The sequence below is a fragment of the Asterias rubens genome, chromosome 9, assembly GCF_902459465.1.
Source record: "Asterias rubens chromosome 9, eAstRub1.3, whole genome shotgun sequence".
Taxonomy (NCBI): Eukaryota; Metazoa; Echinodermata; class Asteroidea; order Forcipulatida; family Asteriidae; genus Asterias; species Asterias rubens.
In genome coordinates, this window is record NC_047070.1 from 4,478,801 (window position 1) to 4,504,392 (window position 25,592).

At 40.0% G+C, this 25,592-nt stretch overlaps 2 protein-coding genes across 2 annotated transcripts; both read left to right on the plus strand.

Moving 5' to 3' along the window:
* Window positions 1–993: 993 nt before the first annotated feature.
* LOC117294330 (mini-chromosome maintenance complex-binding protein-like) lies at window positions 994–11,132 on the plus strand. The gene is made up of 14 exons (XM_033776695.1): window positions 994–1,112; window positions 1,993–2,072; window positions 2,584–2,724; window positions 3,670–3,813; window positions 4,281–4,571; window positions 4,986–5,092; window positions 5,602–5,768; window positions 6,129–6,252; window positions 6,826–6,940; window positions 7,489–7,654; window positions 8,173–8,306; window positions 8,938–9,108; window positions 9,749–9,837; window positions 10,089–11,132. The coding sequence occupies exons 1-14, from the start codon at window positions 1,055–1,057 to the stop codon at window positions 10,207–10,209; spliced, it is 1,908 nt and encodes a 635-aa protein (XP_033632586.1). The 5' UTR covers window positions 994–1,054; the 3' UTR covers window positions 10,210–11,132.
* Window positions 11,133–17,777: 6,645 nt separating this feature from the next.
* LOC117294331 (helix-loop-helix protein delilah-like) lies at window positions 17,778–25,187 on the plus strand. The gene is made up of 3 exons (XM_033776696.1): window positions 17,778–18,245; window positions 23,103–23,606; window positions 24,791–25,187. Exons 2-3 carry the CDS (start codon window positions 23,112–23,114, stop codon window positions 25,004–25,006), a joined length of 711 nt encoding a protein of 236 aa, XP_033632587.1. The 5' UTR covers window positions 17,778–18,245; window positions 23,103–23,111; the 3' UTR covers window positions 25,007–25,187.
* Window positions 25,188–25,592: the final 405 nt, after the last annotated feature.

The window sequence follows — 25,592 nt, forward strand, 5'->3', positions numbered from 1 at the left end:
AGAGATCTGTTACATCATGGTGTCACCGCAAACCTTACTTAAAGACACTGGACACGATTGGTAATTCTCAAAGACCAGTCTTTTCACACGGTGTATCTCAACATAAGCATAAAATAACAAACCTGTTAAAATTTGATCACAATCGGTCGTCGAAGTTGCAAGATAATAAAGAAAAAACACCCTTGTCACACGAATTGTGCTTTCTTTTTAGATGCTTGATTTTGAGACCTCAAAATTCTAAATCTGAGGTCTCGAAATCAAATTCGTGGAAAATTGCTTCTTTCTCGAAAACTACGTCACTTCAGAAGGGAGCCGTTTCTCACAATGTTTTATACTATCAACCTCTCCCCAGTACTCGTTACCACGAATGGTTTTATGCTAATAATTATTTAGAGAAATTATTACCAATAGTGTCCACTGCCTCTAAGCCTACCATAGAGAACGGACCATTTTCTCCTTGGGCCTTATACCCTTTCCACACCCTGCATGCATAGCCTTCAGTCTATCTTAAAAAGGTGACATTATTAATGTGTGATAAATCACATGTTTTACAGTCCTGTGTATTATGAACACAAAAATTGTTGTAATATTATGATTTACAAAAAATTGATCAAAGAAGACATCACTTAAAAATAGTGTTCAATTTATAGTAATGTTTATGAGCGAACTAGTGCAACGATTGTTTCATGGGTTGAACATAAAATGTTCCATTGAGCGTATAAAAGCCATGTCAAATGGAACATAGGCCTTAGCTAGGGTATTGGCCCTAGCTACTCTCCCAATTGCACAAAATTCAAAACAATCACTATAATGTGATTGTTCTTCAAGCGACAATAATTATTTGCAAAAAACTCGCGGTAAAGTTTCAACAGAGGGCGCTATACTGCAAGGTGGAAAGAAAATTAAATGCCTTTGCAGTTCAAGGGTCACGAATCACGTGTACTTGTTTCGCGCTCTTTAAACCACTTGTTTATAAAATAAAATATATTGGCGGTGCACGGATCTTTGTTTACGATTCCGATCAGAGTTGATTTTTTGAGAATAACTGTTCAAAATGCCAGGAATTGAAGATTGGCTCAACCGTCCGCTGGACATTGTCCAGGGTTTGTTTGGTAAGTCGTGAAAACCACGAAAGGAGCAGTTTGTCGCAGTCTCGGTTTACTTTCAATAAAATAAAATGATCATCCATCCTTTGGTTTGGTTGTCACACATCCACATGTCCTACAACAATGTGACATTGTTCACGTGTCCCATTGTTGACGTTTACTTTAAGAGTGAGACAAAGTCGCTCGGTCTGCGTTGAAATTTCCTTTTAAAGGCAGTGGACACTATTGGTAATTGTCGGATAACTTTCCGTATGGCGCCACCACTTTTTCACTCATTTTTACAAAAAGGGATATATATCAATCAGTTAAATTAGATACTATATTATTTTATTTCGAATGAAAAAGTGGTGGCGCCATACGGAAACTTTTCCCTCGATTGGTCGTCGGAGTTGCGAGACAACTATGAAAGAAAAAAACACCCTTGTCACACGAAGTTGTGTGCTTTCATATGCTTGATTTCGAGACCTCAAATTCGTGGAAAATTACTTCTTTCTCGAAAACTACTCCACTTCAAAGGGAGCCGTTTCTCACAATGTTTTATACTATCAGCCTCTCCCCATTACTCGTTCCCAAATGAGGTTTCATGCTGATAATTATCTTAAGTAATTACCAATAGTGTCCAAGTAAGATATTAATTCCGATGAGTACAGCCAGAAAGATATCCGACAATAACTTTTCACAATTTTATATAAACTTTGTATCCTATTTATAAAATTAAAAACTAAAATTCATTGTGTATTGACTGTTGATGTATACTAAATTTGACCGGCACTAGCTGTAGAAATGAATGAAGTTCTCCCTTGACATGCATGACACTGCACTGTCACTGGTCAATAAAACTAAAATATTTCATTTCTCTCCAATTTTGTTCTTCAAATTATTCTAGATATAACTGACAAAGGCTGGTCAGATAAAGTGACAGACTACTTCACCAAAAAGCTTGAAGACAAAGGTTCTTTGGAATGGGTAAGTTCTACTTCTACTAGAACTATGAGGTTCATTCCGCTATCGTTTCCACGAAGGAGACGGTAAGCTCCACAAAGGAGACAATTAGCTCCACGAAGGAGACGATAGCAGAACGAACCTCATCATAGTTCTAGTCTAGTAGGTAAGTTCAGGCTAGGAGTTCAGGGAATGGGATACCAAAAAGGTGCACCAAGGCCAAGACCTATCTAGAGACTAAATGAGATTACTCTTAACTATGAGGTTTGTTTCGCTATCATCTCCATGATAGGGAAACAAGTTACAAACCGTTGTTTCTCTAGGCTCTACTTAGTAAGTTGCGATAATCGTAACTGTCACGTAGGATCATGGAGCTATAAAAAGGTAAGCTCCAGGGTAGGATCAAGGTTTACGATTATTATCAATATCATTATTAAATTTCATCAAATTTACATGCTTACTTTAATTTGCATTATTGTGGAATATCAAATTTTTCTCAGAATTTTAATGAATTTAATTTGTGTTACCCCTACAGGTGCCGTCCCTCAATCACAGATCCTTGCATCTGTTGAAACCAAACACCATGGTCCGGTTCCGTTGCATGATTCAGGACATGTACGACCCTGAGTTTTATCTCGGAGGTTATGAAGTGGTTGACAAGACTACAGGCCAAGCTGTGAGTGTCTTGTTTGAATGCCATCAATTGTTAGAAGTTTCCTGATCTTCAAAAATCTACTCTGAGATAGTAGAATATAGAGAGACAGTTTTCTAAAGCACAAAATCAAGTAGACAAACCAAATATATATATTGATACGACCCCATGCGATGCCTCAAATCCAATGACGCTGTGTGGTCATGATCAAAGCAGGCCGGTTGCTGTACATGGAATTATCAACCAGTTACTGCACAGCAGACTCAGTACCAGGCAATCTTAAAAAAATAAAAACCTACTCATGTTCCTAGCTAACAAAAATTGTTTTCTCAACTCGGTATATATCCAAGAACTATCCAGGTGTGGCGGTTTCAACTTTCCGCCGTGTTCAGTTTTCCGAATGACCAAATACGGTAACATTACATCATGCGACGCCTGCGCACAGCAAGCGAAACTAGTCAATTGTTAGTGCCGTACTGAGTCCCGGAAAACTGAACACGGCGGAAGACTGAAACCGCCACACCGGAATGGAACGCCCTACCAGATCTTACTAGAAGCACCGTTCAAAACCCATCTTGACAACCTAAACATTTCTGAATTATCAAGAAGGGGCTAACTTTAATATTTAAAAGCGCTATTCAGCCCATGCCCACGCTCCTGTACGCCGTAGCCCCTCCAGGCGATTGTACAGAAACAACCAGATCCAGATCCAAGCCCTCTGTTGTTATAATATTTAGGGAGGTTGCACACAGCTATGTGTTGCAATCACTGTGTGGACATTCCTTTGTGCTGTATACAAAATCCGTTTCTTCAACACTGTAAATAACAATGTGTGGACTTGTATAATGTATAATTTCACAAAGTGTTTCAAGTCTCTACTAGGAGTTTTAGTTCGAGGACCCCATGAAACTTTTTCCACTTAACAGAGAGCTGTTTATCAGGAAGAGGTTTTTGTTTTTTCCTCCACAGATGATGAAATCAGGAAAGTTCCAAGATCTCGCAGAGTGTTCTCAGAACCAGAAGTTGAATCTTGAATCGCCGAAGAACATCACGTTAGACAGACAGACATTCTACTGCGTCCCGGTTCCAGCAGAAACAGCCTGGGTCAAACAAATATCCTTTTTTTTAAATGTTGGTTCATAGGCAAAATCATCAAGAAAAGATACAAAAAGGTCACATGTGAAAATGTTGGCTGAATGCAGTGTCTACTAAAGAAAAAAAGAAGAAAATAATTTGTTGCGGCAATTTCATATGAATTTTGAATCTCGGATCCCTCTCCATTTTTAGTGAGGTGACAGTAGGTACCATCTGTATTTCTGCTGGGCGAGCAATTGCAAACGGACACGGATCCTCACACATCTGTGAAACGATTCATGATCGTTTCTCAGGATCAAAGTTTGTTTGGGTGAAGGGAGTCCTTTCTCAGAATATTTTATACTACTAATAGCTGCAGTGCTTTTTTCACCAAATAAGTTTTTATGGTTATTGATTTTTGGAGTACTTGCTACAATCCATGACTATACCTCTATATTCAACAATTTTATCTTCGCAAGCGAAAACATTTCCTTAACAAAATGTACGCCTTTTCTGAGCACTGTCGCCACCAAACATCGGAACCATCCACCTCGCAAGGTTCAAGGGTCAAGAGGGCACTGGAGGTCGATGACGCGGCCCTGACATCCACACAATCAAAAAGTCCAGATCAGTCTGGTACCCAGCAGAGTGATGTACCAATGGACACAGTAGCAGGAGACGAGAACCAGTCCGAGAAAAGAACAAGAAGGTCAGAGGGCTCAGGTCAGGGGTCAGTGACCTCAGTTGACCTGAACTACCCCCTCCCAGATGAGAATGGGCCAGCCTGTATGGTGAAGGTAGGATACAAACTGATTTTCACAAAAGAAGACTTTTAACAAAAACATGGACTGTGTCCAAAGTGTTATTAAATATTTGTCAAAATCAGGAGACAACTAGATACTCTAGGCCTGAAATTACCCAACGGCCATGGATAGAATGTTCTTGGCCTTGCTGCCCCTTCAAGAGTTTCCTAAAGACAAAGTTTTTTCAGTGGAGGTACCCTTTCAAGCGTCTTGCTCAAGGACAAATATCCTGACTGGGATTCAAACCCACACTCAAGTGACTAAGCCATGACACACTTCATCCCATCAAAGTAGAAATATTGATACTGAACCTTGTAGGTCTTTAACTTGAGATAAAATAATCCGTTTTTTGTGCAAAAACTTATTCAATATTTTCACCTTTTGGTTTGTTTTTGTTTTCTCCCAAAGGTGTATGATCAATTTGATACTTTCCGAGTGAACGACGTTGTTGAGTTTATTGGCATATTGTCGGTCGACCCGGAGTTAGCCAACTTGCCTGGGCATGCTCAAAATGGGTAAGTTACAAATGAAAAACCAAACACACTTCACCATCCTTTCTACAAGTACACTCATAAGTTTCTCAAAAAGTGGCACTCTGTGACCTTTATCAATGCAGTTCACAAGCCTGAGGAAACCTGTTAACAAGGATGCTTGCTTTGTGTCAAACCAGAACCACCAGGGTTAACCCCTACTCTTCCATGATAAAGCTTATAATGTCCCATCCGAAGGACAAAGCACTTATGGTGAAGTATTTTGCTTATGGACATGACTGGGTCTCGAACCCATACTCTGCTGATCAGAAACACCATAGCTCTGGGCCGGTGATCTGAAAAGCTTAGCGTGACGCCCGGCCTTACCATCGATCCCTGCACGTTTGTTTTAATTATGTTTTATAGGAGATTCTGAAATTAAGACGTTCATTGGGTTTTGAGGAAAATAAAGTGTAGTGTCAAATGTGAATGTAATAAACACGTTTTTGTAAGATTCTCTAAACTGTGTTCTATTTCTAAATTTGTCTTTCCAGTGAAGCATCTTCGGACATGGAAGGAGTAGATGAGTTTATGGCGGAGCAGACAGCGCACTCCCCACCTCCATCACTGGTACCCCGTCTCCATGCCATCATATCGCACAAACTTCAACACAATAACCCTTTGATACCAGTTAATTTTAATACAGAGCAAGGCAAGACATGTAAGTCTATTTTATTTTATTTTTTCTTCTTTTTTAGGGTATGATGCACCCTGAAAAACGATTGTCACGTTTTTTTGACATGATTTTTGTAATAAATTGAATTGAATTGACTTGAATTGAAAGTGTCATTTGTGTCACAAAAAGCAAAATACTGTAAGTGATGATGATGAAAAAGAAAATATTGCTGAACAATTTTTGGTCAAGCATAAAATAAGCTGGGGACCAGCCTTGCTGGTAACTATATTGTTTCATGATTAGCAGATTATTTTCACCTAAGCAGCAACTAGGATATGCATTTTACATAATAAACTACTTTTATGAAATTGTATAATAACGCTATTGTTTTTTTTTTTTTTTCAGTGATGCAAAGTGTGATGAGCGAAGCTGGCACTACTAGGGACCAGCTCAGATTTGTCCTACAGCAACTGCTCTTTGGGGACGCTCTTGCCGCAGACTACCTGTTACTCAACCTGGTGTCATCTGTGTAAGTTTGAAAATACATCTTCAGATTCAGAATAATTGACATTTCTCCAGAAGACGATCAGAGCATACTGATCGTAAACCTATGATTCTTTGCAGAACCACCCCAACTCAAGTACAGATTATCATTACATGGTGTTAATGCAAACCTTACAGGATCGTATTTCCACCATGCGAAGTTTCAAATCCTACTTCATTGACATGGAAAACGGCGGATTTCTTAGTTTTTTTGCTTGCCTTAAAATATATACTACTGTAGTAGACAGGTGCTGCATGCTGCTTGTGTGTGTACTTTATCACTTTAAAACTGGATCAATCCAGTTCCAGCTGGTTTAAACCAGTTCAACAGTGCAGACTATTCAAAATCTAATTCTTATACACAAGTGCTGTAGTGTTTGTGCTCCATCACTTCAGAACTGGATAAATCCAGTTTGATCAGGTTGGAACCAGTTCAACGGTGCAAATGGATGTGAAATTAAACTGGTCTCAACCTAAGGCAAAAAGAAAGCTGCCTACTACCCCGGTGTTTCGAGACTCGCTGATTTGGGTTTCAAATCTAAAAAATTCTTCTTTCTAGATATGCCAGAAGAGACGTTACAGCCCTCGGGAAGTTTTCATTAAATTTGATTGGATGTGCAGAGCCCGGCTTCAGCCAATCACTGCACAGTGTGCTCAGCCAACTGCTAACCAAAGTAAGAACTGCATGCTCATTGTCTATTTTCTATCCTAAACATTGAGACCATTTACCTAGGGGTGTGTTTTCTCGGTTATAACCATTCACAGTTTGTTCAATGGCCAGCAATAACCCAATGGCAAGTTCAACCGAAACAGTTACGACCGCGAAAACACACCCTTGGTGAAAAGGAAAACTAATTTTAATTTATAAACTAAATTGTTTGCAGGCACGCTAACTTTTAAATAGTCAGCTGTGCCAATGAAAATTGGAAGAAAACAAACCAATACAAAGTCTTGCTTAGTCTGGCACTTTCCGCTCTATTTTTATAAACTGCAGTTGCATGTACTTTTTTAGCTCTTCAAGTTAGGGTACCGGAGTAATGCTAAAGAAACTTTCAGGCAACTTGGGTTGGACTTGAAAGACGCATTAGCCACCACAATCCTTTCGGAATTATTCCTAGGCTAGAAAGAGAGAGCAGCAGCAAACCTTTTTGTTATATCCACACCAGAGTTTCGACTTAAATTTAACAAAATATTTGATTGTTTCTTTTCCAATTTTCCCCAGTCACACCATCTTCCGCTGTCGCTAGAAAACATGAACAAACTCCGCCTGACACCAAAGAAGGATTACACAGCCAACAGACTCAAGAGTGGGATCCTGCAACTCAGCGGAAAGACTCACTTGGTACTCGACGAGACGGCTCTGCAGCCTGGACAACTCGACACAAATGGTATGATGAGACGGACGAGTTATTATTTATTTCTGATAATCAAACCGAGAATGCCTCATATAAGTCATCTTAATCACTGTAGCCTGCAAGCCTGAGGAAACCTGTAGGAAAGGGTGCTTGAACCAGAAACACTGGGGTTAACCCCTACTCTTCCGTGATAAGTGTTCTGGGTGCTTTAACGTGCACTATCAATCCTGGTACTCAGGAACTCTGGCTTAATGTCCCATTCGAAAAGACAAAGCAGTTATGGTGACAAAAACTGCTTAGCACAGAAACATCTTGCTTAGCACAGAAACATCTTGCTTAGCACAGAAACATCTTGCTTAGCAGAAACTGATTACCAGCCGAGATGCAGTGTCTACATAGCTTCACAGGTGCCCTGTTATTATCTTAAGCAAATATCCAGGTTCACTTAGCAGTATTTTCTACACTACAGTTTTATGGGGAAAATGTACAAGTCTGACTAAGGACAGTATTATTGAAGAGCGCCCTCTCGTGACATTTCTTTCTTGTCTCAGGTGTTCAGAATCTGACGGCTATTGGAAATGCCATCTCCTGGCAGAAGATTGATTATGATTTTGAGTTCCACAAGACGGAGTTCATGACGAATATCGTCTTCGTCATCACCTCGGAGGGAAAGTCTCTTTTACCGGTAAGTGCGCACAGCATAACAACGTTGTTAGTTGCCTTCACTTACTTCGTCAGTTACCCTGCGTGTCGTGGCCAAGTGGTCAAGCACAATGGATTCAAGCTCTATTGTGTTTATGAGCAGGAGAATGCGGTTTGAGTCCCTGTATTGACACCTGTGTCCTTAAGCAAGATACTTTACCATTATTACTTCATCCTTTAGATGTGATGTCGAGCTGCAGGTTCCGTGTGTTGTGTTATGCATAAAATAAAATAATGACAGTATGTATTTATAGTGGCTTTACAAAAAGATCAAAGCGCTGAACAGAAAAGACGAGAAACAAAATACAAAGACGGGGGTTATAAGAACAAAAATGATTTTAAGACGTTTGCTGTGTAAAAGTATCAAGTTACACTGACTGCTAAGAAAAGGGGTTTGCCAACGCTTCTGTCAGTGGCTGCTGAATACACTGCAGCACCTTGTAAAACCCTACAATGTGTTCAGTAAATGGGTCTTTAAACTGAAAAACTTAAACAACCTGTATGAAAATATAAAATAATATATAGCCCTATATAATATCATAAATAATTTTAAATCCTACAAATTGTCACAGTATAAAAAGTATTTTGATGACTTTTAAAATGATCGTCCACAGAATGATTGCCAGGTTGCAATAAAACGCAGCACGTCGTCGAAGAGCATCGCTGACATCCAGATGAGCATTCAGAGCCTGATTAGCTCAGGCAGCATTAATCTCAACCAGATCAGGACATATCTAGGGGTAATCCCCTTCATAGATTACAGCTTATCAGATGAGATGTCCAAGGTGAGTGACCGAACTGGGCCCAATTTCAGAGCTGCTTAAGCACAAAATTATGCTTAAGCAAAAAAATCATGCTTAGTAAAATCAGATTACTGGCCAAGACTCCACTCAATTATTATGCTAAGTAAACAACAGCTAACTACCAGTCACAAGCAATGTATATGGCATGACATTTTGGCCAGTAACGTGTGTAAAACAAGCTAGCTGTTTTCGTGCTTAAGCAAATTTTTTGCTAAAGCAGCTCTGTGAAATTGGCCCCTGTCTTGAAGATAGTGAATTGAAACATGTAGCAGGCCTGTATTCGGTTTTTTTAAAAGACATGGACACAAAGTCATTTTCTCCTTGGTCAAGGCCACCATAGTGAGAGAAAGACAAGGATAGGCAAATCTCAATATGATTCCGACCTCAGTCGCCCAGGGAGGGATAGAGAGATGATTAAATTATACATTTCTACTGGAGCATTTTAAGGTATTACCAGGGGGCATGGAGGCTATCTCGTGTGGAGAGAAGCAATTGAAGGGGCACCAAGGCCAAGACCAGGTCAAACGGAGGCAATGCATGCTCTGTTCTCTGTGTGAATTCAGTCAGCCTTCTTTCAGTATAATAACATCAATTTGTTTTTCTATTTAAATGTGTTTTACAGGTAGTTGAGCAGGATTTTGTTGACGCTCGGAAATCTGATCCCGGTAAAATGACACAGGAAGATTTCCATTCGTTGCTAGTAACTGCAAGGTGAGACAGCTGTAAAATGTTGTTTATTTTCATATTTTATTTGAAAGTTTCAAAGGTCACCAACATTACAGGGAGGAAAACTTCACACATATGTGCACATGTGACCAAAGAAAAGATGAAAAGGCAAAATCAGTTTAAGTTATTGCATTTAAGCTGATTTTCAATTTTGGTGTGACAAATGAACCGGTGTTCTAATAAGATATTCTAGTTTTTAATATCTTGATGCTTTTTCTTTTTTCGCTAATTTGAAGGTTGTTGAGTATCTCAATGGGTCAAGCATCGCTGACGAGAGACATATGGGGGAGGGCTAAGAGAATGGAGCAAGAGCGAAAAACTCGTCTGAAGCAGGCGATCTCGACATCCCAGCCCTGAAATATCCCGCCTCCACAGATCTTCACGAGAAGTACATTACAGTTTGATCCTACTAGCAAAGAAAGCAACCGGTGTGGCGGGAGACTCTGTCCCCCCTGGAGTTTCTGTCGCTCCATTATGGCGAACTGTGTACAAACTTCTTCTGATAGCGCCCTCTTTTGAGTAATCTTCATTCCAGTCCATGTTACTTTCCCATATTGGGGACAGATTTCCCTTGGACGCAGATTTCCCTATGACACTGGTTTTGTTTGTCTGATGTGAAGGTCTTCTTTTTTCCCTTTGGGGAGGTAGTGCTTTCTGCTCTACCAGCCAGGCTTTGGATTGATGATACCCAAGCCTACATCCGTATGGACTGTAAAAGGGGTAACCCTGTTTCAGCCCTAGGAGTAGGTGGCAATGGCCTCTGGAATATAATATTTGTAGCCCACGCCTTAAAGTGACCTTAAAGTGGCCTTCAGGCCTTGTGTGTCTGGAGCTGGAATAACAAAACAAAAACAAAAATTTAAAAAAATGTCTCTCTTTGAACTTTTCAGGCCGCAAGATTTTGTATTTTACCAAGTCTTTAAAAAGTATATTTCATTATTGCTGCATTCATTTATGAAGTTTGTGATTTTGAAGTTGTGCTTTATGAACTTATTTATGGCATAAAAATAGTTTGCTTTGGAACTGCTTTCCGTGATTTACAGGAATTGTATTATGTGGTGTGTCTTAGCCAAGCAGTTAAATGCACTCAAGCTGTGGTGTTTATGGTCAACAGAGTCTGGGTTTGAGTCATTTGGTCTCAATAATAATAATGATGATAACAGTTAGTTTTTATATAGGGCATTTGTCACGCCCGAAGGGTGTCCCGAAGCGCTTCACATTATTACCCCTGGTCACTGGGCCTTTATTCATTCCTTAAACCATGAAGCTATCTCAGCTCCCTGGGGAGTATACAGCCTGTGCAACAAATGCTCTACTCAGCTAAATCAATCACAAGAACCGTGTCTGCCCTCACAGGTACCCATTTACCCCCATGGTCTTGATATGGTGTAGCGTGGCCAAGTGGTCTTGCAGACTGGACTCAAGCTCTGTTGTTTTTGATCAGCCGTTTCAGTCTTCTGCCGTGTTCAGTTTTCCGGGGTTCAGTACGGCCCTAACAATTGACTACTTTCGCTTGCTATGCGCAGGCGTCGCATGACGTGATGTTACCGTATTTGGTCATTCGGAAAACTGAACACGGCGGAAAGTTGAAACCGCCACACCGGTTTGTTGTGGCTAAGTGCACCAAACTCAAGCTCTGGTTTTTTCGATCATCAGAGTGTGGGTTCGAGTCCCAGTCTTGAAAAACTATTGCTATTGATTTTCTTTTAGTCACCCGAGTTAAACATTAAAAATGTGACAATTTAAGTGATACATGTCTTACAAAGTGAGAGTTCATTATCATTGTACAACTACATGCCAGCTTTGATCATGAAGATCTCATTCTATGAACTGGGCCCAATTTCATAGAGCTGCTAAGCAAAACAAAATTGCTTAGCATGAGATTTCTTCCTTGATAAAAACAGGATTACCAACTAAACTTCAAATTGTTGCATATTGCTTGTTACTGGTATTCAGCTGTTTGCTTATCCTGAAAATCACGTGGAAATTGGGTTGGTAATCCTGTTTTTATCAAGGAAAATATTTCATGCTTAGCAAATTTGTGTGCTTAGCAGCTCTATGAAATTGGGCCCTGGAGCGGGATGCTCAGCTCAGCCCAGCCCAGTTGGGAGGGGGAAACGGGTGGGTAGAACTATAAAACATATAAAACAGTTAGCAAAGATAATTGTTATGTATTATAGTGTGGAAATATTATGGTCAACATATTTCATGGTGTATGAATAAAACTACAACATTTTTAGTAATATCACCAAAGGACACCGTTTCGTCTTGTCATTTTGTTTCGACCAATAGTGTATCCCCTTCCCCAAACACAAATGTCAACATGGCTTTGTTAATGGGAATGTATTATTCCAATAAACTATTGAATAGTAAAAAGCATTTTGAGAAACGCTTCACTTCGAAGTAATGTGGTTATGTCAACAGATGTCAGATTTTATGCCCCAAAATTTGAATCTGAGAAGCGTTAGTGTCAGTAACGCTTCTAAGGTTGTGTATTCCTACTAGGGATTAGGCTTCATTCTACGTGGACGTATCGCTCCGGTTTTCGGCAATATCTCAAAAACGCGACCACGTTTTGAGGTGTTGTTTTTTATTAAAGATACTTTGCATATAATTCAGTCAATCTCTTTGAACCTATTGTTCACGGAAATAAGCGTTGATGGTTGTTTAATGTATTACAGTTACATACTCGGGGTATGACGCAGAGCAAGGACCAGGGCCCATTTTCACAAAGCTGTCAAAAAGAAAAGTATTGCTTGACAAATTTCTTTGCTAATCAAATATTGAGAGGGGCACCAGCCACAACAAGGCAAACTTAGAGTAATGTTGGTTCTGCTAAGCGAAAATATTCTCTGCTTAGCAAGTTTTTGTGCTAATGGGCTTCATGATATTGGGCCCAGGTGGCTCTACAGGGAGGGTTACACACATTATGTTTTAACATTCCTATGTTTTTCAGTCTTTACGATCTTCCCATAAAGGGAACTCAGCCAACTCCCACAAAAGGATATAAACGAAAAGCTGACAACAGAATCTCTCTATACAAACAATGGTTTAATCATTACTCTATGGTTTATTTTATGGAGCGCACAATTCAAGAAATTGTGATCCAGTAACTAGACGACAATAATAAAGTCTATGTGAAATCAGTGGTTGGCTTTGGGGATTCGAACCTACAACCTCGTCCTTTGCAAATCCTGCAGTCTATCTCACTGGACACACTCTTTCCAGGATCTAACCCTTTCTGCCTCCATGCCTTAACCCTAGCGTGTAAATCATTATGGGTTTTTCGGAACGTGGTCCATGAAGATGGGTGAAGTGTCATGGTTTTAACTCTTGCGAAACTTGAGGGTGGATGGAGGCGCTAGAGGCCTAGTGAAAAGAAATCTGGCGCTAAATGCATACATTTGAATTTGAAAAGTTTTTATTGGTGAACTACTCGTAAAATGGCTGTTAGTCTCCCTCGGGAAAAGAGAAAACTTAAAAACCAGTCACAGATAAAAGATCTACCCGAGGGTCTTGATTCTAACGCCCATTTTTGTTGAGAGCAACATCAAAAGCCTTTGCCACCGTAGCCGGGGGCAGACCGAGACAGGCTCGAACACGATACCGGATTAACGGCTCGCAAGACGGCCCGTAATTGGCCTGATTCGCCGCTAATCGCATCACCTCCCCGTGCGTGAACGACTCGAAATCAAATCAAGCGTGTGGGAACAACTGGCGATTAGCACAAACAGAGGTTCTCTCCCTGCGATTGGGCTATAAGCATGGCGGGAACTCGGGTCTGAAGAAGGGCCCACACGTCTAATTCAGCAACGACAGCAGAAAAACCGGCCAAAACAGAAGGAAAGTTGAAGAAAACAGACCGATACATTGGTTTGAATTTGCGTTTAGGGTTGCATATGTTATTATTAGAAGTGAACGGTCTAGTTTCTGGGTGTGGGAATTATTGGAACTCGGCTAATGGCCTCGAAGGTGATGAACTCAAAAACACAAGTCAAATTTTGTAGCAAGTATGCCTATTAATCGTCAACAAAAACACTAGAAGTCTAGATTTTTTCGCGTGAACAAAATCAGTGACTTTAATTGAGACTATAGACACACAACCCTTTTCTACAAATCAATGTAGCCAATCCGAGGCTATCAAGTAAAACAAACAGTTTGGTAACAAGAAAACAAGATAGAGCGCTCTTTCTTTTTCTGTGTATGGCAGGAAACCTGACAACCACGTCACAAGTGAGAATACATCCCATCAAACCATGAGAAAGATCAAACCCACAGCAGTAAAATTGAGACCTATGGCAAACGTAATCTTCAAAATTTCAAAATTTTACCACAACTCTTGTCCATATTATTTGACAGTGATGATATGCCCTCTACCCCCCCCCCCCAAAAAAAACCCTCCGCCCCACAGGCCACAGCCAGATGATTGGAATTCCCATACATCTACGTTTAATGCAGTCACCAACCCCCCTCCCGCCCCCGATCACCATCCCCTCCCCCTCCCCTCCATCCATCATGGTCGTCGTCGGTCGACTAATTACAACCCCAAACACCAACTCCACAAGCCAATACCACGAAACCTTTTTCCTCCGTAAACTGCCTGTAATTTTCAATACATTATGACACAGCTAGTCAAATGACCACATGAAACCCCGATGAAACCATGATCGAAACGTCGAGACCACACTGCTAATACATGGTTGTACCATAGAGCATAGAGTAAGGACAGAGAGCAAGTTTCAGGTCCTTGTTCTTTGGTTGTACCATGAAGGAAGGTATATCCATGGAGGAAAAGGTTTGTCATTGCATGCTCTGTGGTTTATTGCTCCATGGTTGTACCCACAAGTTAAATGCCTACTATATTTTCTTTCTCATGTCCCACACCATGCATAACTTCAAGCATCCATGAAACACCACTAAATACATTCAATCCGTCTGAAACAAAGACCAAGAAAAGAATCTCCGACCGGAGAGTCTCCTTGCACATTGTGACGTAACAGATAAATGGCGGCAACGTAAACACCTTTTTTAATTATTCGTTGTTTAGATTCGGTATGCCACACGTACCAGGCTCGTGGTAACCGATACCTGCGGCTAATCGAGTGGGAGGGCTCCCTATCTTAGCCAAATAAATCACGGGGTTGCCCGAACGGTGACATCAAACAAGGTAGTTTTCTTTATACACGCAAACAAATTGATAAGACGTTAAGGTGTGATAGGTTTCCATCTTATGAGGAGACAAGTGAAGATGTTAGTTTATGTTTGACGTTGATGGAGCAAATTAAGAAACCATTAGAAGAACTACCGGTAGGCCTACCTGACCAAATTCTTGAGAGAGGAAACAAATATTGCGCCGAAGTTCTGCCATTATCATTCCATGCACCTCACGCTCATACCATGGAGGTATACCCTCCATGCTCATACCCTCGAATGCCCTCGAGTCGTATGGGCCAAATTTCATAGAGCTGCCTCAAAGCATGGATGATTTCACCTTGCAAAAATAAGCAGGATAGCCTACCAGTCACAAATTGTACATCTTATAATATTGTATTTTGGCTTGTAAAAGTTGTATTAAACCTGACTCTGTTTAGCGTGATTTTGTTGTGCGCGGCTACGTTTTTGCTTAAAGGCAGTGGACACTATTGGTAATTACTCAAAATAATTATTAGCATAAAACCTTTCTTGGTGACGAGTAATGGGGAGAGGTTGATGGTATTAAACATTGTGAGAAACAGCTCCCTCTGAAGTGCCATAGTTTTTGAGAAAGTAGTATTTTCCATGAATTTGATTTTAAGACCTCACATTTAGAACTTGAGGTCTCGAAATCAACCATCTAAACGCACACAACTTCATGTGACAAGGGTGTTTTTTTCTTTCATTATTATCTCGTAAGTTCGATTACTGATTGAGCTCAAATTTTCACAGGTTTGTTATTTTATGCATATGTTGAGATACACCAACTGTGAAGGCTAGTCTTTGACAATTACCGAAAAGTTTAAGCTGCAATGTGACCCCTTGTTGAGAAAACGACAAAAACTGTCACAAACTGTCACATTATATTTTCAAGATCGTTGAAACTATGTTTAGAGACGTGACAACGGATACCAAATGTATCTCTGTCTTATATTTAGCTCCATATTTTTAAACTTAGTGGAGTGGCTTTACTATTCCACCCATTGTTTTTGTATTACCAATTTGCCTCCTATTTCATTTTTGTTTTTTTTGTTTTTGTAAATTAATATACTGCTGCAAATTCACCATCTGTGTTGCGAGGGCAATTTGTTTAATCATTTATCTATCTATATATCTATCTATCTATCTGTTTTACCATAAAGTTGACATTTTGCACCAATCGCAGTTCAAAACGGGACCATCCGTTGCCTTTAGAGGCAGGCTATACTTTTGGTAATTGCTCAAAAAATTATTAACCATACGAACTTATAGTAAGGGCACAGGGCAGTTGTAAAACATTGTTATAAGTACGGTAGTTTTAGATAAAGAGGTGATTTTTCACCAACAAAATTGAATCTGATTTTTCCTTATAGGCATCTGAAAGCACAGAACAATATGCAACTATAATTATATAAGGGTGTTTTATCTTATATTATTCTCCTGCAACTTTGATGGCCAATAATAAGCTCAAACGTTCACATAACGTGTGTTATTTTGTTCATATTGGAATGAGTGGGGGATATACCGGGCTGTTTCACAAAGAGCTATACAAATCACTTAGGAAATAATTATAAACACTTCATAAAATTAACTTTCAAGCTTTGTGAAATCGAGCCATGGTCAAGTCTTCTTACAATAATTACAAAAAGTATACCCTGCCTAATCACGGTATCAGATACCCATCCACACAAACAAAAAGCCTTTACCCAACAATTCGCCACATTTCTACCCTCTACTCTTGACAAAGAAATCAAACCAAGTGGAGAAAGTTCCTCCAGCATGTCTTATTCGACATAAGAAAAACCACATGAAAAGGCTTACCCTTCAACTTCGAAGAAGTCGAATTAAGACCTAATAAGAGCATAAGAGTGTGGCCCGCTACCATGGAGGAAGGAAATGGTCACTATAAAAAGAGTCTCCAGACAAGTTTACTGAACTATAATAATACACTTCAATGGCAAAGGTTGTGGGTTCGAACCCCACCCGAGTCATGGGCGCATATGCCTTTGATTTTTTCACAGAACTCGGGAAAGTATAGGCCTACATACAGTACTCACACATATCAGGGTGTAAAGGCCAAAACCAATAGGCTGCAAAACATTTCTTCAATATTGAAATCATTTAAAAAAAAAATCGTTTAGCAAATGACATCGCAAGCCTTGAAACACGTGGATGTATGTTGCCCAAACTTGTTAACGTTTTTCTTCAAAGTTTTCATCACAGAGGCGCGTGGGCCTATAGCCATTCCTGGTCCAAGTCTAGAGTAACAGATTGTACGCACTTTAGTCACCTACACGACCGGTCAGGAAAAAAAGAGTCAACTAATATGACTCATTATTTTCCTTTTATTTATCCCCAATTTGTAAGATTAACTGACATTACGTCACGTATTTCATGCTTGATTTGACAAACCCGACAATCAGATCTTTGACCCAAGCCATGATCAAGAGTGAGTACACATAAGAACAAATAGAAAACATAGTAACTTGTAAATGGTTTGTGCCGCCCGAGCACCACAGGCCCCCACGGCTATCATTCTTCTGTCTTTCTCTTCCACATCACTGAGCTCGAATTTTCTCCCCCAGCTCCCCGAGGGCTCGATTTCCCACTGATAGCACCGATTTAGATTCAATCCGAATAATAATATACAAGAGCCGGGAGAGATAGCTATATGGATAGGGGGTTGGTATAAGGACTGAAGCGGAGTGGGTGAGTTGCGTCTTTTCCACCGCCAGGTCGACTGCTATGGAGTTGGGCCCTGCGGTGTTGTTAATTGCGCGAATCTGATAGGGCATTGTTTTGGGGGGTTCGTAGTTGTGGTTTCAGAGCATGAGATGGAATGGTTTTAGTACGGGGTTGGCGGTGATCACGAACGGGTGAAGAGTAGGAAGGGACACGGTGAGCAGGTTCTTCTTGCATGGTTGGTTAAAAGAGCAGCAGTACTGGCAGAGAGAAGGACTCTAAATATAAGAAACCCATGAACGCTTGATCATGTAAGAACTTCTCACTGTGACTTTCAAAGGAGCGAATTAAGGACAGAGTTTATGGGTAATTTTTCTGTTGGAAGAGACCTTCACCAACCCAAGATATCACCCCAAAAAACTGTAGGCCTACTTTTTGTCGCGCTGGAACAGAACTTTTCAAGATTTAAAAGTTTGTAGCTTTAATTGTTCTTACGCCGTTTCCCCGGAGAACGAAGGAGGAGTTTGGTGTGAGTTATTGTAAGTATTCCTTATTTACTAATAAGGTTAAATTGTTTAGATTGATATTTGTTTTGGATTGTTCTAAACCGAAGTACAACTACATGCATGTAACTTTATTTATTGGCTTACATTGTTTGGGGTGCGAAGTTAAAGACAGAAGATATAGGCTACCGAGCATGCCGAGGATGTCGACGTAACGCACCTTTTCAAGTTTTACGAGACTTAAACAATCTACTTTTGACTGGAATGAGGACTGTTTTGTGTGAATCATTTGACTGTTTTACAAGTGTTTTTCTTAATGTAAATTCCTTCCCCAGCATGCTTTCTTACTGTTGGTTTTGTTGAAATCTTTTGTGGGAAAAACAGGTCTGCCACTTAACTGAGGATGCAACAGAGCCGATTACCTTCGTTGCCCCTAGTCATTGCCTTGGTGCCCCTTGAAAAGTATAAAAATTGAAAGTTTCCTCACAGAGGTATGCCCTTTACCAATAAGAAAATGCCTTGGTGCCCTTGCCCTTTCAACAAGAGCATCTAGACCTGGAAATACCTTAAACTCAAATGCAACTCGAAAACTTCAAAATGACGACCAATACAAACAAAAACATCGGTGTAACACAAAACTGTTTATGTGATGCTTCATTTTCATTCCCGGATGCAAAACTCAGATTTTGTCAAAATGTCGGTCCAATATATTTCATGGGAATACAGATCTGATCTTCAAGGAGGCAAAACCCCATCACTGCCTTCCCTCGCATTGGTGTCCCTAATATGTTCAAAATTTACAATTTCTTTAAATGTAAAAGAAAAATGGTGTAACAAAAACTATAATGGTTCCTAAGTTCCTTTTTATCCCCGATGCAAGACCAAGATTAAAACTGTTGCAAAACAGTACCACTCCAAAGTCGTTTGTAATATTACAGAAATGTTACCTTGCCTCCATTCATTCATGGAGCCTTGCAAGTGTTGAGCGCAATCTTTGAAGATTGACTCTTTTTAAATTCGCGCAAGCTGATATTTATTTTACTGTGCAAACTTTGCATTATGCTTTGATGATGATTCATCTTGAAAGATTGCGCCCAAAACTATTGCGCCCGATCATAATGCGCGCTCAGTGGACTACGGACACAAGTCGGTGAATGCGCATACGGAGCTCAAGAGCTGCAAACATTTTACGTCTTGCCATCATGGAGATTCGGTTCTTGCTTTTTTTTTAAACCAACATTTTTTTTTAAGAGAGCAAGTGGACAAAAACAATTTTGTTTAACATAATGAGGGAGATGTTTCAATTGTTCTTCTGAATATGGAAAGATTGGTTTGTTTCCAGGGAACTTTCTGGAGAATCATCAAAGCGAGTCAGCAGCTCTGCCATGTCATGCCCCCCCCCCCACCCCCGGTCCTCGCAATGCATACATTTTTCGACATCGGTGAATAAACGGTCGAAAGCCAACAAGACACTGGGCAGTCTGCGATTTTAAGTGTATCATCATAGAGAATCAGTTTCAAGTATTGCATCAACAGGAATAAAAAATATCCATGACAACTGATGTTGTATGATTTCTGAGGTATATTATGATAAACACAGCAATACTTATAAGGAGGTATTGTATGTGTTTTATGAACCTTTGCTTATCATGACACAACAACGCTCGATCATCAGGCACATTTTTGAGGCAATGATAAGTAAATTACTACATAAATTAAAGCAAAAACGGGCAGTCTTCGTAACTACACCATGAATTACTTAATAAGTAAGGCAAAATATCACAAAATATGTTCACTAATTTACATATTTGTTGAGGGTATACAACAATCATTATAAGCGATTACTTTTAATGAATATTGCGTTCATAACGACTTCACGCTAGCCCCCCCCCCCCCCCCGTGTTTTATAAACACTAATGTGCCAATCACTTAAAGCAAAAAATAAGCGCGCGAAATCCTCCGTAAAAACCGCTCGCGGGAACAAAATAAAAATCCCAGTCGAAATAATTCACCAGCAAGCCATTACATTAAAGCATCGCATACTACAAAAAAATAAAACCAACTCCATTATTTCGTTGTCGACTTAAGTAATTTCACGACCTCCAGGGCAAAGGGAAGTTAATGTTGCATTGCACCCCAAGCAAAGTTTGACTCTTGCTTGGGTCTTGGGATTGGATTTGAGGGTTGGGCCCGGGGGTGAGAGAGAGGTTTTTAACGTGTGATACGAAGCGTGACATAACGTCTCCACTTAAGTAAAATTATTCCCTCTCTGTTTTTGTCATAATCATACCAAAAAAAACTATGATTTAAAAAAATTGTTTTCGTGGTAAAAACGCAGGATGTAAACTATCATTTAGTGGCCCTGGTCACCTCAAGTTGTAGCCCGGGGGACATTTTTGCAATCGCTGCACATTAATTCTACATGACTAGGCTTCTTATCTTAGCAAAGGGGCTGATTTTGTGATGTGGTGTCAATGGAGTATCAAAATATTGCCCCTGTATCAGAGACTTGGAACATTATTGGGGGTTTTCGTTTCTTTTCGGAAATGATTTTAAAACTGTGAATTTGAGGGAAAATTTACGTTCGTGTGAACGGGGAAAACGGACTGACAACTTATTTCAAGGAAACGTCTGTTTTTTCGTGTTTTTCTTCTTTTTCTAATATCTCGATCTTTTTTTTGGGGGGGGGGGGGGAAGTGTCCGATAACTTAGTGTTGCAATCATTATAGAACATTGTTACTGTATCCTGTCAGTAAACTATTGTAAAAATTTAGGCCGGGAATTTAAATTTTTTGCAAAGGACACTTCAACCGTAAAATCTGCATGTCTACGGTGCACAAGGCCCAGGACAATGGGCAACGAAGGCAGTGGCCTCCGATGTCTCTGTGTAATTCCAGACCTGTAATTTAACTGCATTTTTTGTGCCACTTCTTTGAAATTTCATAAATATTGCCAAACTTGACGTGACCGCAAAAAGAGAACGGTGCCCATAACAAAATGTTGGTCCATATTTAATTCAAGTAGAAGCCACTACCATTACAAATCTAGGGCCCTTTTATAAAAAAAAACTGACCTAATTTCATAGAGCTGCACAAAAAGAAGCCACGCATTTCAAGGCAGTGGACACTATTGGTAATTGTCAAAGACTAGTCTTCACAGTTGGTGTATCTTTTACGCATAAAATAATAAACCTGTGAAAATTTGAGCTCAATCGGTCATCGAAGTTGCGAGATAATAATGAATGGAAAAACACCCTTGTAACACGAAGTTGTGTGCGTTTAGATGGTTGATTTCGAGACCTCAAGTTCTAAATCTGAGGTCTCAAAATCAAATTCGTGGAAAATTATTTCTTTCTCAAAAACTATGGCACTTCAAAGGGAGCCGTTTCTCACAATGTTTTATACCATCAACCTCTCCCCATTACTAGTCACCAAGAAAGGTTTTATGCTAATAATTATTTTGAGTAACAACCAATAGTGTCCACTGCCTTTAAACCCCCTTTTTTTTTGGGGGGGGGGGCCTTTAAAATCTGTCTAATATAGAATATTTTGAGGGCCTACAACAAATTATAACGAGCTCGACGCTGTTTTCTCCATATTTAGTTGGGTGCACCCATACATACCATTCACTGGACTTATCGCACCGTTCCAATTCGACCAAAGCGCTTTAGCAAACAGACAATAGCATTGCAATATTACAACAGGTTACAATATTCCAACAGTTTCACACAGTTTTACATAGGGCCTAAAGCAACTACGAAAGGGAATTTTGTTAGTGCTTTCTTTAAAAAAGGCAGCTAATTTTAGGTTTGTATGGTGATGGGGGGGGGGGGGTTGTTCCACAGTCCTCCAGCATGCACAGTCCTGGGCGGCTAAAGAAAAGGATTCGTATAGGCGGCAGATTGGGGAGATTTGCTGCTTACGGACCACCCAAAAATGTTCGAATACGCGCGAGACACCAAGGTCTATTTTCAGCTACGGCTACGGCTGTTGCTAAGGGTGATTGCTAAGGATGTCCTATACTTCAACGCATGATGACGCGGCGATTCAGCCATAGCCAAAGCCGCCAAGTATGATACGACCATAGAGCTATATATAGCTCTATGGAGACGACCGAGAGTCATTATATGTGCGGTGACAAACGTTTATCATGACATGCTTCAGTTTCCACGTGCGCTAATTCAATTAACACATATTCCGAGGTGTAAAAAGTAAGTGTTGTATCGCACGTAAACAAACGATCCCTATCTATACCTCCATGCATCTAAATAAAAGTGATTTAAACGTCTGACAAGGTTTTATGAGAATTTATCATCATACAGTTATTAACTTATTTGGTCGTGATCATATTTGGTTACTGGTTTGGGGCTAAATTAATTCCACCCGTGGCCTTCAAATCATAATCTCGAAAAGAAAGGGAACATCTGAGGATTATGAATAAACGACGTTTAGAAATTTGTCTATAAGGAAATTGTAAAAACTTATTTTGCACATCTAATCATCAAGAAGTATAGGGGACATTGTAGACCCATGGTAACGGACTGGTAAGGGTCACAAAATAATCGTTTAATTCTAGTCCTAAAGCTTACACATCGTGAAGTTCATTACTTGAACAAATTTTCTGTGAAATATTTTCCTCTGAAATGAAGTCATTATATATTCGAGACTATTTTGTCATATGTACCAATCCTGCATTTAAAGACCACATAGTGCTATTCTGTACGCATTGCAGTGTCTGCAATGTCAGGTAGTCTTCAATCTGTTATATTGAACTGCTCGTCTTTGAGACACATGCACAAAATGGAACATCCATTGTTCTAACATGTGTGTTTAACATACTGAAAGATTTTGGCCTATATTTTGTAAAATCAGATTTTCCAATCTTACACTCCAGGTACACCTGATGGAGCCAAGCCACGTCCATTCCGACCAACTCAACCCCCTCTCATCGACACCACCACTGCACCCACCCCATCCATCACAGCACCACAACCCAGCCACACCCAACCACACCCAGCACCACACCCAGCATCCCCACCACCTCATCCCAACAACACCCATCACCACTTCACCGAGAACCAGACCCGAGCTGATCAACCTAGTCCCCGAGGAGACCGAGGAGGAACGCGAACGGGAGATGGCACAGCGCAAGACGGCCAGCGACCGGGAGCGGACCCGCATGCGAGACATGAACGACGCCTTCGAGATGCTCAGAGCCAAGCTGGCCCACCGGAAGCAACCGGGCAAGAAGATGTCGAAAATACAAGCTTTACGGTTTGCTATTGAGTATATGTCGGACTTGGAGGAGACCCTAACCATGACGACACGGCTGCCGGGGGCAGGTGGGGCGTACTACCAGTGGGCAAGGACACGAGGTTTCATTTGGGCACGAGAGAAGGTGAGTAAGAGTTTGATGGGTAGCATTTTTTTTTTTTTTAAACGATCCCTTTTTGAATCGATTTAGAAGAAACAAAATTCCCCATTGAAAGCACTAAGACAGTGACAATTTTTGTGTACAGAAACAAAATATCTGGAGGGTAAGATATTCATGGGTTCACCTTTTTTTCTAGGGCCAAATCTGGCAGATTAAAGCTGTAGTTTACCCTGGCATATTTCCTATAGGCCCCTTTTCAGCGATCTGGTTTTGCTATTTTGTGTAATCTGCTATCTGGAGGTAAACAATACACTGTCTGTGTGTAAATAGAAGAAGAAGAAACAGTTTTCAAAACACTTAAAACACAATACATAAAAGCGCATAAAAAGTTGCTTTTTGCTCGGGTAACTTTTAATCACAAAATACAAATACTATCAGCTTCTCTCAAGCTCTCACGTAAAAAGCGCGTAAATGTCCATTGGAAAGATGGAATTGATTTAAAAAAAAGAAACGAGTTCAATTGTTCAAATGGTATTCCTATTTGAAAAAGGAATCGTGATCAATTCTGTATGGTATTCTGATTAGTTCTAAACATACGGTACATGTATATAAAAAAAAAAAAAAAAAAAAAAAAAAAAAAAAAAAGTTCATGTTTCAAACATGTGGTGGTGGGGCGGGCACCGACATTATTGTACGATCGCATACCAGTTGAATACGTATACCATGCTCAACAATTTAAATACTCGCTTATATAAAATATAATGGAGTATAATGAGTAGGGTAGATGGCCTTAGCTTTCGAATATCGAACATTCTGCATTTACATCAAACAAACAAATTTACACACAAAAAATACACACAAAAAATTTTTTCAATCGAAGATTTTAACCCAATACTCAACCCAAAACTCATCCGTTGCAAATAATCATCCTTGAAGTTTAGTAATTAATCATGAAGATTTCCCCGTTATACGTGCACATTAAGTTAAAACCCCAAGAACCCTAATGGAAATATTAGTCTTAGTTATTGGCCTTTTGGGGGCTATCCTAGGATAATTTTGTGCAGTATTTCTATCTCGTGTTCTATTTTGGTTAATATCTTATTTCATTGTCTTTTCTCCTGTTGTGTATATGTATTTTTGGTATGTTCTTGCTGTATTTTTATCCGAATAAATTCAATCAATCTATCAATCAATTTCCTCGACTACAGGCCAAGCTACCCGAATACCACAACCTTCCCCAGATCACCACGGACGGCAACGGGAACTGTCTCCCGGCCCCCACCGACCCCCAGTCTCAGCTCATGTGTCCCGTACTCAACGTGGAGCCGTACGGTGCTGGAGCCGGGACGCAGGACGTTGGCTACCCACCAGCTGGCATGCAGTACACGCTCCAATCGCCGAACGATGTCACGCTAAGACCGTAGTAGAGGCTTGGGGGAAAACGGGGGTTAAATTATTTTGTTTTCTAAAAGGATTCCCTTGCATATTATGGGCCATTCGGAATATTCAATGTTTTTGAAAATTACGAAATTGTGGGTGATGTGTCGAATTCAGCTTTTATTTAAAGGCACTGGACACTATGGGTAATTACTTAAAATAATTTTTATCATAAAAACTGACTTGTATTGGTAACTAGCAATAGAGAGCTGTTTGATAGTAAAACACATTGTGCTAATTTCCCCCTCACTCAAATAATAAAATACTTCAGCTGAAGCCTTTTATTATGTATCTGGTATCACACATAGTAACGCAACAGGGGTGTTTTTCAATACTCTCCTGCAAATTCGATGAAAAATTTAAAAAAATACCACACTGGCCAAGCTGGCAAAATTTTGACTTAACTACAACATTGTTCGTTTAAACCAGGAAAAGCCATTGAAAACAACTGATGTTGGAGACCTTTGATCAAAAATATCTGCTTCTTTAACATTGACTACTCTGAATGGCCTTCAAAACATGGATGTTTCATGTCGACTTGTAATTGTAAATATATAATAATTATTTGTATTA

Coding starts and splice junctions, on each gene's coding strand:
- LOC117294330 (XM_033776695.1), top strand. CDS start 1,055: ATGCCAGGAATTGAAGATTGGCTCAACCGTCCGCTGGACATTGTCCAG. Junction 6,941..7,488: donor TCAGCCAACTGCTAACCAAA/GTAAGAACTGCA, acceptor AATTTTCCCCAG/TCACACCATCTTCCGCTGTC. Junction 7,655..8,172: donor TGGACAACTCGACACAAATG/GTATGATGAGAC, acceptor TTCTTGTCTCAG/GTGTTCAGAATCTGACGGCT.
- LOC117294331 (XM_033776696.1), top strand. CDS start 23,112: ATGGAGCCAAGCCACGTCCATTCCGACCAACTCAACCCCCTCTCATCG. Junction 23,607..24,790: donor TCATTTGGGCACGAGAGAAG/GTGAGTAAGAGT, acceptor CCTCGACTACAG/GCCAAGCTACCCGAATACCA.